At 34.6% G+C, this 15,578-nt stretch overlaps 1 protein-coding gene across 9 annotated transcripts in view; it reads right to left on the bottom strand.

Annotated features, from left to right (window-relative positions):
- LRRK2 (leucine rich repeat kinase 2) overlaps window positions 1–15,578 on the bottom strand; it is a 150,738-nt gene that overhangs the window by 63,523 nt on the left and 71,637 nt on the right. For all 9 annotated transcript variants that reach the window (XM_089920545.1, XM_089920536.1, XM_089920537.1 and 6 more), the window contains 5 exons: window positions 12,859–12,977; window positions 12,366–12,435; window positions 11,644–11,861; window positions 4,000–4,250; window positions 3,568–3,716 (listed from right to left, as the gene is read on the bottom strand). In XM_089920545.1, the coding sequence (XP_089776671.1) occupies window positions 3,568–3,716; window positions 4,000–4,250; window positions 11,644–11,861; window positions 12,366–12,435; window positions 12,859–12,977 (807 nt within the window). The remainder of the gene's footprint in view (window positions 1–3,567; window positions 3,717–3,999; window positions 4,251–11,643; window positions 11,862–12,365; window positions 12,436–12,858; window positions 12,978–15,578) is intronic.

Here is a 15,578-nt window from a genome sequence, read left to right as displayed (position 1 = left end):
TAATACATATTACTGTTTTGCATTACATAAATATTATCATATCGTACATGTCTATATTCAATTTGCTTTTTCATGTAACAATTTTTTTAGATTTATTTTTCATGTTGATAAATACATCTTATTCATTTATTTTAACTGCTACATAGCATTTCCATTGTATGAATATAGCCAATTTATTCACTCTCCTGTTGATAGACATTTACATTCTTTCCAATGTTTGGCTACTATGAAAAATGCCATAATAAATATTCCTATGCTTATGCTTACTTGCTGAATACTCAGTGCCTATGACAATGTTTAGCAAATTGTCAAAAAAAAACAAAAAGCAAAAGGGTCTTCTGTGAACAGTGAGAGGATGCCTCTATTGTATATAACCACTAGTAGAATTCCTGAACAGTAGGGCATCTACAATTTCATTAGAAATGCCAAATTTCCCTTTAAGACAGATATGCCAATTTTGTCAGTTATTCCTAAGGTATTTTATATCTTTTGAGACTAAAAATATATACTTTACAAAAAAAAAAAGGGATTAGGGAAACATTATGCAAAATAAAATGAAATATGTCAGAGCTGTCAATATTCTGGTATATTTTATGAATTTCCAAAAGGGAAATACAGTACAAGGTACCTCCAAGGAATAAAATTCTATGGAACATAATTTTGGAAACTGAGCAAATCATACAAACTGTTTTCTCATCTGTAAAATAGTGAAGCTAAATCAGATGAACTCTGAGATTCTTTAGAGATCTGAAAATCTGTGGTTCTATGAAAGTGGCTTGAGAAATTATTTCTTAGCATTTTCAAGGTTAAAAATATGGGTTATGTTTTATCCTGAAAATCTGTGGTTCTATGAAAGTGGCTTGAGAAATTATTTCTTAGCATTTTCAAGGTTAAAAATATGGGTTATGTTTTATCCAGAAAATCTTCGAGGGTCAAAATGTTCCAGGACATTACTAGAAGCTATTTTCCTGAGAAGCAGAAAGGTACATGCTATACTTCACCTATTTCCAAAAAGTATTTGTAGCAAAATAAATTAGTAGAAATGATTCTCCACTTAGGAATTAAAAGTCTTAAGGTTAATATTCTATATGGAAGACTGATAAAATCAAAGAACTAAAACTTCATTTCACATGGGAATTTATTTTTTTTGTGGTACGCGGGCCTCTCACTGTTGTGGGCTCTCCCGCTGCGGAGCACAGGCTCCGGACGCGCAGGCCCAGCGGCCATGGTTCACGGGCCCAGCCGCCCCGCGGCACGTGGGATCTTCCCGGACCGGGGCACGAACCCGTGTCCCCGGTATCGGCAGGCGGGCTCTCAACCACTGCGCAACCAGGGAAGCCCCCACATGGGAATTTTTAATGGTTGTGGTCCCACTCAGGTATGACCTCCATAATGTGTCTTTCCAAATATAAAACCACTTCTAAAATTATTACAAAGTTGTGCAGTGCAAACATTTTTTGAACATAGGTATGTTCAAGCTTTCACAACTAATTAATTAATTCTATGCCCCTGAATATGTCACACAAAAATCTCAGTGCTTCAATTTCCTCAATTAGTCAAGCAGAGATCACACCTGTCCTACCCTATAGGATTTTTGTGAGATTCAGCTGAGATAACATATTGACAATAAGCTAGCCTTAGGGTCCCTCAGATGCTCTTCTTTCCAGACTTAATTAAACGTCACAGACACAGACACACTTCCCTGCCTCCACAGTCTGGATCAGATCCCCTTGAGGTACCCTCATAGCATCTTGAAACTTCTCCTCACAGCACTTAGTATGATATACAATTACATTTATTTATTCCATCATTATTCAATGTCAGTCTTCTGAACTTAACTACACGTTCCTTAACGACAGAGACTGGGTTGCTTTACTCACTAGTGAGTGAATCACTCTATTCCCCAGTTTCACTCTCATGGTAAGAACATGGTCAATATCCAAAGAGGGTGGAAGGAAGGGAAAAAGAAGGAAAATAATTCTATGCAAATATGGATTTTATTGTTAGTAGTTTCTCAAAGTTCTGGGAAAATAAAATATTTTAAAGTAAGTTGTCAAACTATATTCTGCTATTAAACAGTATTAAAAATTATTTTACCAAGTCAGGTATAGGTATGTGGGTGGCAAGGTATGCATGGCCTCCATTAAGGAAGATAAAATAGGGAAAGTTCCCACTTATTTCCATAGAAGTATTCTGTTCCTCAATATTAGAACTTTCACACAGGCTACAAATGAACATAATTCCCTGTTGTCTCACATGCTACGAGAACATAGAATATTCCAGGATTTTTAACAAAAGTGATGATCATATTGTGTATTATTATAATATTTTGCACAGAGCAAGAGCTCAATGAATACACATTAACCTAACTAATTTAAAAACTTTTAAATAATTAATTTTATTTCTAAAAAATAATAATAGCGGGCTTCCCTGGTGGCGCAGTGGTTGAGAGTCCACCTGCCGATGTAAGGGACACGGGTTCTTGCCCCGGTCCGGGAGGATCCCACATGCCGCGGAGCAGCTGGGCCCGTGAGCCATGGCCACTGAGCCTGCGCGTCCGGAGCCTGTGCTCCGCAACGGGAGAGGCCACAACAGTGAGAGGCCTGCGTACCGCAAATAATAATAATAATGATAATAGTACTTATACTCCAAAAATCTGCTGAAGAAACTTCAGTAGGAAACTCAGTATTTCTGCTTCAAGCAGCTCAGGCAACTTATAAGCATTTTTAGTATAATCGTGTAAAAGGAATCACAGTTTAATGACTATCTGCAGTCCAAGATATTGACATTTTAGCCTATGACAATAACAACATGTTAAATACTGTAATACAATTTTTAATATTAAAATTTTTAAATATTAAAAACTAGACTTTTTTTAGAGCAGCTTTAGGTTTATAGAAAAATTGAGCAGAAAATACAGAGAGCTCCCACATCTACCTTTTCCCCTCACCATCACCACCCCAGACACATGCATCTTTTCCCCATTATGAACAACTAGAATAGTTTGGTATACTTGTATGTATAACTGATGAGCCTATATTAATAAATTATTATTAACTGAAGTCCACAGTTTACAATAGAGTTCACTCTTTGTGTACTATATTCTGTGGGTCTTGACAAATGTATAATGACAAGTATCCACATTACAGTATCACACAAACTAATTCCACTGCCCTAAAAATCCCCTCTTCTCCACCTAGTCATCACTCCCTCCCTCCAAAATCTTGGAAATCACTGATTATTTTACTAACCCCTTAGTTTTGCCTTTCCCAAAATGTCATATAGTTGAAATTATACAGTGTGTAGCCTTGTCAGATTGGCTTCTTTCACTTAGCAATATGCATTTAAGTTCCCTCCACATTTCACGGCTTGACAGCTCATTTCTTTTTATCACCAACCTGCTAACTTGATATTTAAAACTCCAGCATAATATTTAACTGAAATGCCACCTTTAAATCCCCACCTAAAATGTCCATATATGGCTCATGCAATTACATTTATTTGTTGCATTCGACCCATACAACACTCAAAAGGACTGGAAGGAGAAGACTCATATAAAACACTTACCAAGAAAATTCATTCTGGCACTTAAACTCTCCACTTTAGGACAAGTCTCAAGAAAGTCCTCTGATAGAGATGAAATGTGGTTTTTACTAAGGTTTAAAATCTTCAGTTCCTTCAGGCTCAAAGGGGAACATATTCCTGATATTTTATTTCTAGTCGTAAGAGACAAAATGAGGATTAAATTGCATAAATTCACATGCTTTGAAGAAAAATAGTCAAAGTATCTTCAAAAATAGCATTAAAGCACATTTATTAATTTTAAAATTAGTTTTAAAAATTTAAGACAATTGAAAGAAGCTGTATTACGAATTTCCTCAGTCTTTTATCACATTACCATGTAAAAGTCATTACTATGGAAACAATGTCATTGTATGTCAACCTTATGAAACTTCAACGTGAGGTGACCCTTTTTTCTTCAATGAACCCCTTTCTTACCCTTCTAAAATGAGCTGTTCAAGTTTCTCTACCACATCACCGAGATTCTCAGGAAGAAAAGATAGCTGATTGTAGGACAGGTTAAACTGTTTCAAGGTTGAGCACCTCACAGCCCGATCCAAAACTACTGAGGGTCCAATGTCATTTCGAGAGACGTCAAGGTTGGCAATACAATTCATTTTCAACAAGTAAGGGGGAAATGATGTAAATTTATTACTTTGCAAGTCCAAATGTGTCAAACACTTCAGAGTCTGGAAAGACAATATTTTAAAATTTTTTAATGAACCACCTGAACAACTTAAGTTTAGCTAATATTTCTGCCTTCCATACTTCTGGTAACTAGAACCATTAAGAACTTTCCAAAAAATTGAAAACACAATCTACAAGAGAACTTCAGTATACTGACTGGTACTACCTGCTCTGCTAATAAAATGGGTAAAGCCGGGAAAAATATAATAGGTAGAAGGTCAAAAGCACGCTCATAGAAATAAGGTTTAGAGTCTAATTCAGCTTTTCTTGTAAACTATTCCTGCAATGAGTAAAATGGAAGAATACTTTTGAACTAATGACTTAATGAATAAGCAGTATAACATAATCCTGGGAATATAGTTTTTAACACTAGCTTTTAGAAATTGTTACACATTTTAATATAAATAAGATTTACCATAAAGTAGTCATGTATATAACACACATTTTATTTTATAACCTCCTTTTTATTTTCTATTTTTTTATTTTTTTATTTATTTTATTTATTTATTTTTGGCTTCATTGGGTCTTTGTTGCTCTGCACAGACTTTCTCTAGTTGCGGTAAGCAGGAGCTACTCTTTATTGCAGCTTGCGGGCTTCTCATTGCGGTGGCTTCTCTTGTTGCGGAGCACAGGCTCTAGGCACAAAGGCTTCAGTAGTTTTGGCACGCAGGCTCAGTAGTTGTGGCTCATGGGCTCTAGAGCACAGGCTCAGTAGTTGTGGTGCACAGGCTTAGTTGCTCCACGGCATGTGAGATGCTCCACGGCATGTGAGATCTTCCCAGACCAGGGCTCAAACCTGTGTCCCCTGCATTGGCAGGCAGATTCTTAACCACTGCGCCACCAGGGAAGCCCTAACCTCTTTTTTTAAATGAAACGTTTTGTTTCAAATCTCTATTTTCTATTTTTAATCAATTTCTAATTTTACTATGATAATAGCAAAGCTTCCATTTATGTATCATATCAATTTTTAAAATGTTTCGTATGAATTATTGTCAAAGGGCTAAACTACCAAAAAACAATCACTTCGTTATTCTCCTCCTTATAAATCAATATATGTACTTATTCTCATATGGAATTCTAAACAGTTTAACATGATTATAAAGGCTTATTAATGGATCACTGCCCAAAAAATCGGTTTCAAAATTTCTATCATTGTTTCAGATACTACAAGATTATTCAGAAGGAAAGATTTTTACATTATTTATTCCCAAGGTTTAATCACCAAATTTTCTTGTAAAGAGACAGCTACAAGCAGTAACAAAAAGTCCCATCTAGTGGTGCTGACTTGAAATTTCCTTAGAGAAAGTTATGAGCGGGCCCAGTCTTTGAATGCCCTAATGTATCTCACCTTGCCATGCTCTCTTCATTCTCTTTGTTTCCACTAGACTAAATTCTAGTTTTCTTTTACTTAATCTTTAGCAAATATTGACGGTCTACCAAGGGTCAGTCATTAATTCCTTCACAAATTAGTTCAGTAATCATCTATCAAACGTCTACTATATGTCATACCTTAGTAGGCATTGGGGATACATGTGAACAAGTCTAAAACAGTTCCTGTTCTAAAGGAGTTTACAATTTTGTGAGGACAATATACTTTAGATCAAAATTTATAGTAATGAGCACTGGAAGAAAAAGAGTGGGTGCCGGGGAAAGGTAAACCAGAGGGTAGCCAACCTAGCTTGGAGGGAAGACAAGAGAAGAAAGGAAGAAGATGGTAAGGAAGTGACATTTAAAATGAGGTCCTTTGAAAACTTCCCTAATATGGGAAAGGAAATAGTCAATCAAGTGCAGGAAGCACAGAGAGTCCCATACAGGATAAATCCAAGAAGAAGCGCACCAAGACACAGATTAATCAAACTATCAAAAATTAAATACAAAGAAAAAATATTAAAAGCAGCAAGGGAGAAATACCAATAACATACAAGGAAATCCTCATAAGGTTAACAGCTGATCTTTCAGCAGAAACTCTGCAAGCCAGAAGGGAATGGCAGGACATATTTAAAGTGATGAAAGGGGAAAATCTACAATCAAGATTACTCTACCCAGCAAGGATCTCATTCAGATTTGATGGAGAAATTAAAACCTTTACAGACAAGCAAAAGCTAAGAGAATTCAGCACTACCAAACCAGCTTTACAACAAATGCTAAAGGAACTTCCCTAGGCAGGAAACACAAGAGAAGGAAAAGACCTACAATAAAAAACACAAAACAATTAAGAAAATGGGAATAGGAACATATATATCGATATTCACACTTAAATGTACATGGACTGAATGCTCCAACCAAAAGACACAGACTGGATGTCTGTATCCACTGAATGGATACAAAAACAAGACCCCTATATATGCTGTCTACAAGAGACCCACTTCAGACCTAGGAACACATACAGACTGGAAGTGAGGGGATGGAAAAAGATATTCCATGCAAATGGAAACCAAAAGAAAGCTGGAGTAGCAATTCTCATATCAGACAAAATAGACTTTAAAATAAAGACTATTACAAGAGACAAAGAAGGACACTACATAATGATCAAGGGGGTCAATCCAAGAAGAAGATATAACAATTGTAAATATTTATGTACCCAACATAGGAGCACCTCAATACATAAGGCAAATACTAACAGCCATAAAAAGGGAAATCAACAGTAACACAACCATAGTAGGGGACTTTAACACCCCACTTTCACCAATGGACAGACCATCCAAAATGAAAATAAATAAGGAAACACAAGACTTTAAGGATACATTAAACAAGATGGACTTAACTGATATTTATAGGACATTCCATCCAAAAACAACAGAATACACTTTCTTCTCAACTGCTCATGGAACATTCTCCAGAAGAGATCAGGCTGACGAATCAAGCCATGGTAAATTTAAGAACTCTGAAATCGTATCAAGTATCTTCTCCGACCACAACACTATGAGACTAGATATCACTTACAGGAAAAAATCTGTAAAAAATGCAAACACATGGAGGCTAAACAATACACCACTTAATAGCCAAGAGATCACTGAAGAAATCAAAGAGGAAATCAAAAAATACCTAGAAACAAATGACAATGAAAACATGACGACCCAAAACCTATGTGATGCAGCAAAAGCAGTTCTAAGAGGGAAGTTTACAGCAACACAATCCTGCCTCAAGAAACATCTCAAATAAACAACCTAACCTTACACCTAAAGCAATTAGAGAAAGAAGAACAAAAAAAACCCAAAGTTAGCAGAAGGAAAGAAATCATAAAGATCAGATCACAAATAAATGAAAAAGAAATGAAGGAAATGATAGCAAAGATCAATAAAACTAAAAGCTGGTTCTTTGAGAAGATAAACAAAATTGAAAAACCATTAGCCAGACTCATCGAGAAAAAAAGGGAGAAGACTCAAATCAATAGAATGAGAAAAGAAAAAGGAGAAGTAACAACTGACACTGCAGAAATACAAAGGATCAGGAGAGATTACTACAAGCAACTCTATGCCAATAAAATGGACAACCTGGAAGAAATGGACAAATTCTTAGAAAAGCAAAACCTACCGAGACTGAAGCAGGAGGAAATAGAAAATATAAACAGACCAACCACAAGCTCTGAAATTGAGACTGTGATTAAAAATCTTCCAACAAACAAAAATCCAGGACCAGTTGCCTTCACAGGCGAATTCTATCAAACATTTAGAGAAGAGCTAACACCTAGCCTTCTCAAACTCTTCCAAAATATAGCAGAGGGAGGAACACTCCCAAACTCATTCTACAAGGTCACCATCACCCTAATACCAAAACCAGAGAAAGATGTCACAAAGAAAGAAAACTACAGGCCAATATCACTGTTGAACATAGATGCAAAAATCCTCAACAAAATATTAGCAAACAAAACCCAACAGCACATTTAAAGGATCATACACCATGATCAAGTGGGGTTTACCCCAGGAATGCAAGGATTCTTCAATATCTGCAAATCAATCAATGTGATACACAATATTAACAAATTGAAGAATAAAAACCATATGATCATCTCAAAAGATGCAGAAAAAGCTTTTGACAAAATTCAACACCCATTTATGATAAAAACCCTCCAGAAAGTAGGCATCGAGGAAACTTTCCTCAACATAATAAAGGCCATATATGACAAACTCACAGCCAACATTGTTCTCAGTGGTGAAAAACTGAAACCATTTCCCCTCAGATCAGAACAACACAAGGTTGTCCACTCTCACCACTATTATTCAACACAGTTTTGGAAGTTTTAGCCACAGCAATCAGAAAAGAAAAAGAAATAAAGGGAATCCAAATCGGAAAAGAAGAAGTAACACTGTCACTCTTTGCAGATGACATGATACTATACATAGAGAATCCTAAAGATGCTACCAGAAAACTACTAGAGCTAATCAGTGGATTTGGTAAAGTAGCAGGATACAATATTAATGCACAGAAATCTCTTGCATTCCTATACACTAATGATGAAAAATCTGAAACAGAAATTAAGGAAACACTCCCATTTACCACTGAAACCAAAAGAATAAAATACCTAGGAATAAACCTACCTAAGGAGACAAAAGACCTGTATGCAGAAACTATAAGACACGGATGAAAGAAAGTAAAGATGATACAAACAGATGGAGAGATATACCATGTTCTTGGATTGGAAGAATCAACATTGTGAAAATGACTATACTACCCAAAAAAACCTACAGATTCAATGCAATCCCTATCAAACTAGCAATGGCATTTTTCACAGAGCTAAAACAAAAAATTTCACAATTTGTATGGAAACACAAAAGACCCCAAATAGCCAAAGCAATCTTGAGAAAGAATAACAAGCTCGAGGAATCAGGCTCCCTTACTTCAGACTATACTACAAAGCTACAGTAATCAAGACAGTATGGTACTGGCATAAAGACAGAAATACAGATCAATGGAACAGGACAGAAATACCAGAGGTAAACCCATGCAATATGGTCACCTTATTTTTTATAAAGAAGGCAAGAATATACAATGGAGAAAAGACAGCCTCTTCAATAAGTGGTGTTGGGAAAACTGGACTGCTACATGTAAAAGAATGAAATTAGAACACTCCTTAACACCATATACAAAAATAAGCTCAAAATGGATTAAAGACCGAAATGTAAGGCCAGACACTATCAAACTCTGAGAGGAAAACATAGGTAGAACACTCTATGACATAAATCACAGCAGGATCCTTTTTGACCGATCTCCTAAAGAAATAGAAATAAAAACAAAATAAACAAATGGGACATAATGAAACTTAAAAGCTTTTGCACAGCAAAGGAAACCATAAACCAAAAGAAAAGACAACCCTCAGAATGGGAGAAAATATTTGCAAATGAAGCAACTGACAAGGCATTAATCTCCAAAATATACAAGCAGCTCATGTAGCTCAATATCAAAAAAAGAAACAGCCCAATCCAAAAATGGACTGAATAAGTATAGACATTTCTCCAAAGAAGATATACATATTGCCAACAAATACATGAAAGGATGCTCAACATCACTAATCATTACAGAAATGCAAATCAAAGCTACAATGAGGTATCACCTCACACCAGTCAGAATGGCCATCATCTAAAAATCTACAAACAATAAATGCTGGAGAGGGTGTGGAGAGAAGGGAACCCTCTTGCACTGTTGGTGGGAATGTTAATTGATACAACCACTATGGAGAACAGTATGGAGGTTCCTTAAAAAAATGAAAATAGAACTACCATATGACCCAGCAATCCCATTACCAGGCATATACCCTGAGAAAACCATAATTCAAAAAGAGTCATGTACCACAATGTTCATTGCAGCTCTATTTACAATAGCCAGGACATGGAACCAACCTAAGTGTCCACTGATAAAGAAGATAAATGTATAAAGTAGATGTGGCACATATATACAATGGAATATTACTCAGCCATAAAAATAAATGAAATTGAGTTATTTGTAGTGAGGTGGATGGACTTAGAGTCTGTCATGCAGAGTGAAGTAAGTCAGAAAGAGAAAAACAAATACCGTATTCTAACACATATATACGGAATCTAAAAAGAAAAGAAGAGAAAAGAACATGTTTCTGAAGAACCTAGGGGCAGGACAGGAATAAAGACACAGACATAGAGAATGGACTTGAGGACACGGGGAGGGGGAAGGGTAAGCTGGGACGAAGTGAGATAGTGGCATGGACATATATACACTATCAAATGTAAAACAGATAGCAAGTGGGAAGCAGCCGCATAGCAGAGGGAGATCAGCTTGGAGCTTTGTGAATACCTAGACCGGTGGGGTAGGGAGTTTGGGAGGGAGACACAAGAGGGAGGAGATATGGGGATATATGTATATGTATAGTTGATTCACTTTGTTATAAAGCAGAAACTAACACACCATTTTAAAGCCATTATACTCCAATAAAAATGTTAAAAAAAAATGAGGCCCTTGTAACTTGGGCCTGCATAAAGAGGAGAATAGAGTGGGGATATATTTTAGACATTGGGGTAGCATTAGGGATCACCTTTTTTTCTTCTCTCTCCCCAGATATACAAACTTTAGGGGAAAGATACCACTTAAATATATTTAAAAATCATGCAATGTTGCTCTTAAAATATGTCAAAATTATGGTAAATTTTAAAAATTAGAAAAAGGGAAATGTACTGGCAATAACACCAGTTTATAAAAACAGGTATAATTCTTTTTCAAACTTTGCAGTTCAGTTCAAGAATTTGTTTAAAAATTTAAACATTTGTATTAAGATCATTTTGTCCATATATTTTCTTTGACTTCTGATCTAAGTACATAAAAAAAGGATGAACAAAGTCAATAGTCAGAGGACTACCCTATCAGCAGACTATTTTATACTTTAATTTTTATGAAATGGGAACTTTGAGCATAAAAATCAATTTTTAAGCTGCATATAATTTCAAAACTCAATTAATGCCTTATGGATAGTTTAGTTGAGCCTCTGTATTTTGCAGATAAGAAAATTAGGGTCTACAGCAGTCAGAGTAATATGTTCTTATTGTCACACAGTTGGTAGCTGAGCAGAGCCAGGACCACCAAACTAGGTCTAACCTAATTTAAACAGTTTAAGTTGTCCTACTAGAATTAAATAATTGAAGGCATAATCAACACATAGCCTTGCTAGACTTTAATACTTACCATGTAGCATCAGGACAGAACCTCGAATTCCTTTTTAATCACATTTCCATTTCCATTACCTGCCCCCAAAGATGCTTCTGGAATACCACACAGACTAAGATACTTGTATGACAACCAGAAGAATGGGGGAATTATTGTCCAATGACACAAAAACAGAACGTTCCTTTTAAAGATTTAAGCATGCAAGTTAGATATAAATGTAAAAGCTCTTCAAATATCCTGAGAATTATAAGGATAAATTAAACTTACTTCACATAGTTGTTGTGGAAAGCTCGTGAGTGCATTCTGTTGAAGTTCCAGCTTTTCAAGATGCTCCAAATGACCACTTATACAGGATTTCTGGCTCAGGGCATCAATATCTCTTAGTTCATTTGCTGAAAGGTCTAAAGATGTAATATATTCTCTCTCGGAAGACAGGGAAGAAATGCTTTCTGAATGCCTCATATGTGATTGGAATTTTGATGCTCCTTTTGTCAAAAACAAACAAACAATGGAAATATAAGCAAGTAATTTAAGTTCATATGGTAAACGTTTATGGATCACCTACCTAAATTAGGCTCTCTTCAAGGCACTGGAAATTCAACAGAAAACCAAACTATGGAACTTACATTACAGTGGCAGAGATAAACAGTAAATAATAAATATTTAATCAGGTGGTATAAGTAGTGTAAAAAAACAACAGACCTGAAGAAGAAGAACATCAAGAGTGGCATTGGTGAGGGTATTATTTACATTTCAGGAATACAGTAGAAAGGATAAAAAGTGTATGATGTATAACATCATAAAGGCTAAATTTTTAAATCTATAATTGTATTTCATTTTTCTACAGTCTATGGAATCATTAGGTAAATATAATTTGAAGGTTATGTGAAATTGGCATCAAGAAAATTTGCATAATCAGAGGAAATTTATCAAAGTGATGTATTCTGCTCAAAATATCTATTTACTTGTGATTACTTTCAAATACTTACTGAGTGAATCATCTGAAGTCAATATTTTTCTTTTTCTCTTCAGTAAATCTTCATGATCAAACATGGGTCCCTATTAAATATTTATAATAAAATTACCATCATTTTTTGGAGCAAAGAGAACATTTTCCTATCTGGTTTCTTTAGGAGTCACTATAAGATTACTAGCTAAAATATTCATGGGACCAAGCCATACCATAAGACACAGACCTAGTCTGGGCTCCATAGACATGAAGCTCTAAAAAGAAAAAAGAGTAAAACCATTTTAAAGTGTACAGAGCACCTATATGCCCCAAACATGCTCAAAAGTCTACAAATGTAAATTTAAAATAGCATACGTGCACGCACACACACACGTGTGTATATAGAGAGACAGTTTTCTCACATTAGGGAATTTCTGCACCAATAGCTCCTAGCTTTGGCACACAATTTCAGTTATTGAAAGAATGTCAAAAAATATACAATATTTAACTGCAGTTTTTACAGTATAACTTACCAATGAATTGGAATGTCTTTGCAAATTTGGTGAGCAACGCTGCAAAGCAGGATCTCGGTAAAATTCTCCTACGCTAATTGAATTTGATTTCTTTTTCACAAGAAATGAGCCTTCACTTCCTATTTTTAAACAATAACATAAAGGCAAGTAAGAAAAGCTGACCTAATCATAAGATGCTAGCATAGTAGTTCAATCACAAAACATTAAACACATTTTCATGAATGGAAATTGCCCAATTCCTTTTGTAACATCTTTAAAATAGAAATGATAAACTATGTCAGCTTTTCATTTTCAAATTCAACTACATTATTCTTCATCCACAAATATTTATTGAATGGCTGTCACAGACTAGACACTGAGTAAGTGCAGGATAAAGATAAGCAGGAAAAATAATCCAGGCCTCATATGAGCTCATAGTACAGCAGGAAAGAGCCAAGTAAAAAAATAGTTACAAGTGCTACAATAAATACATGCATGTTCAGGAAGCAGAGAAAGTTTATACATAAATCTGATCAATGTTATTCCTTTCTGTTTCTCTGAATTTTGCTTAGTAAATTTTCGAATCTTGTTTTAAATATTGGAATCACACTAAATTATTTAACATTCAGTAATTTTGAGTACATCTCTGTTTGAATTACATATTTTATAGTTTCATTTATGAAATGACATTAAAATAAACACAATGAGTTTAGTTGGCAATATTGTTTTGAGAGAGAAAAGAATTACTTTTAAAATTATGGATTTTCAAGAAAATAAGGATCAATATTAGTCATATTTTAAGGATAAATAATGTAGAGCCGTTTTTAAGAACTCATGAGATTTTAAATTCTATCACTTTTTATCTTAGAAGCATAAAGAATTAATTGTGTCAAAACATTATAAAATTTACAAATCCAAAAATCAATTATTTTTACATTAGCATTTCTGATGTTTTCCTTTATTTAAAAATATTTAAAGAGAATTCTTCTTTCATCTATGATGGTGTAACAAACACTGAACTTAACCTCCCCACAACAAACAACTAGAAAATTGGACACATTTTTTTAAACAACTGGTTTCAGACATTGGGCTGCAGAGAGTACAGGACTGTGTAATCCCTGAAAGAAGGGAAACAAACTATGTGAACCTTATGATCACCCTGGCTTTCTGCCTGGAGGCAATTTAAGGGCCATTGGCACAATGAGAAGGAATTTAAACAAAGCCCAATGGCTTTCTTGAGATGAGGAAATGGAGATCAGTGTTCATGGAGACTAACTTAGCTGGGAGTTCCAGGAGAGAGTCATGGAAAAAGAGCTCCAGTAATCTGCATAGGGATTTCCTATAGCTGTGCACTAGAAGAAATGTAAAAGGGAGTTCTTCAGGAGGAAGGAAATGATACTAGATGCAAACTTGGATCAATATAAGGAGGTTAAGTCATCAAAAAAATTATAGTATTTAATGTATGTTCACCCAGTAACAGAGCTTCAAAATACACAAAGCATAAACTGATAAAATGAAAAGGAAAATTAACAAATTGACAATTACAATCTCAACACTTTGTTCTTAAATATAACAAGTAGAGAAAAAATCAGTAAAGATATAGAGGACCTGAAAAACACTATCAAACAAGTTGACCCAATTTCACCCAACAACAACCAAATACACATTTTTTTAATTGCACATGAAACATTCACCAAGATAGACCACACAGTAGTCCACAAAGCATGTCTCAATAAATGTAAAAGGACAGAAATCATCAGAGTAGGTTCTTTAACCACAACAAAATGAAATTTGAAACCAATAAGAGAAAGCTATGTGGAAAAATGTCCAAGTATTTGGAAAATGAACAACACTCTTCTAAATAAATCATGAGTCAAAAAATCACAAAGGAAATTAGAAAATTTCAAAAGTGAATGTAAACAGAATATATAAAAGTTGTGGGATGCAGCTAAAATGGTGTTCAGAAGGATCTGCATGGTCTTAAATGTTTATATTATAAAATTAGAAAGCTCTAAAAATCAGTGTTCTAAGCTTCCATGTTAAGAATCTATAAAATAAGAGTCAAATAAAATCTAAATAAGTAAAAAAAAAGAAAAAGAAAAAGAAAGAAAAGAAAAAGCAAAAATCAATGAAAAATAAAATGGACAATCAATACAGAAAGTCAATGAAACAAAAACCTGATTCTTTGAAAAGATCGATAAAATTGATAAATCTTGAGCTAGACTGAAGAAGGAAAAAAAGGAAAGACAAAAAATATCAATGTCAAGAATTAAAGATCAGATATCACTAATGACCTTATAAACATTAACAGGACAATAAGAGATTATAAATAACAATAAATAAATTTGGCAACTTATGTAAAGTGGACAAATTCCTTGAATATTTCAAATTACAAAAACTGACAAAAGAAGTAACAGAAAAATCAAAAGAACCAAAAATTTATTAAAGTTATTATATTTATAATTAAAAAGCCTCCCCCCCACCACCAAAAAGTATTCCTAACCTACAAGGCTTTACTCATGAATCCTATTAAACATTTAAGACCTCTCCTACACAAATTCTTTCAGAAAACAGTGGAGTCAGGAGCACTTTCCAATTCATTTCAAGAGGCTAGCATACTCTCATAGTTACAACAAAACAAAACTACAGACCAATATCCCTCATAGATGCAATATCCTTAACAAAATTTTAGAAAATCAAATCAAATAATATATTAAAAGGATAATACACCATAACCCAGT

This window comes from Delphinapterus leucas, chromosome 11, assembly GCF_059928025.1.
Source record: "Delphinapterus leucas isolate spDelLeu-1000000601 "Yukka" chromosome 11, BTC_Dleu_Yukka2, whole genome shotgun sequence".
Classification (NCBI taxonomy): domain Eukaryota; kingdom Metazoa; phylum Chordata; class Mammalia; order Artiodactyla; family Monodontidae; genus Delphinapterus; species Delphinapterus leucas.
The sequence above is the reverse complement of the archived record's forward strand: the minus strand, read 5'-3'. Positions and strand labels throughout refer to the sequence as shown.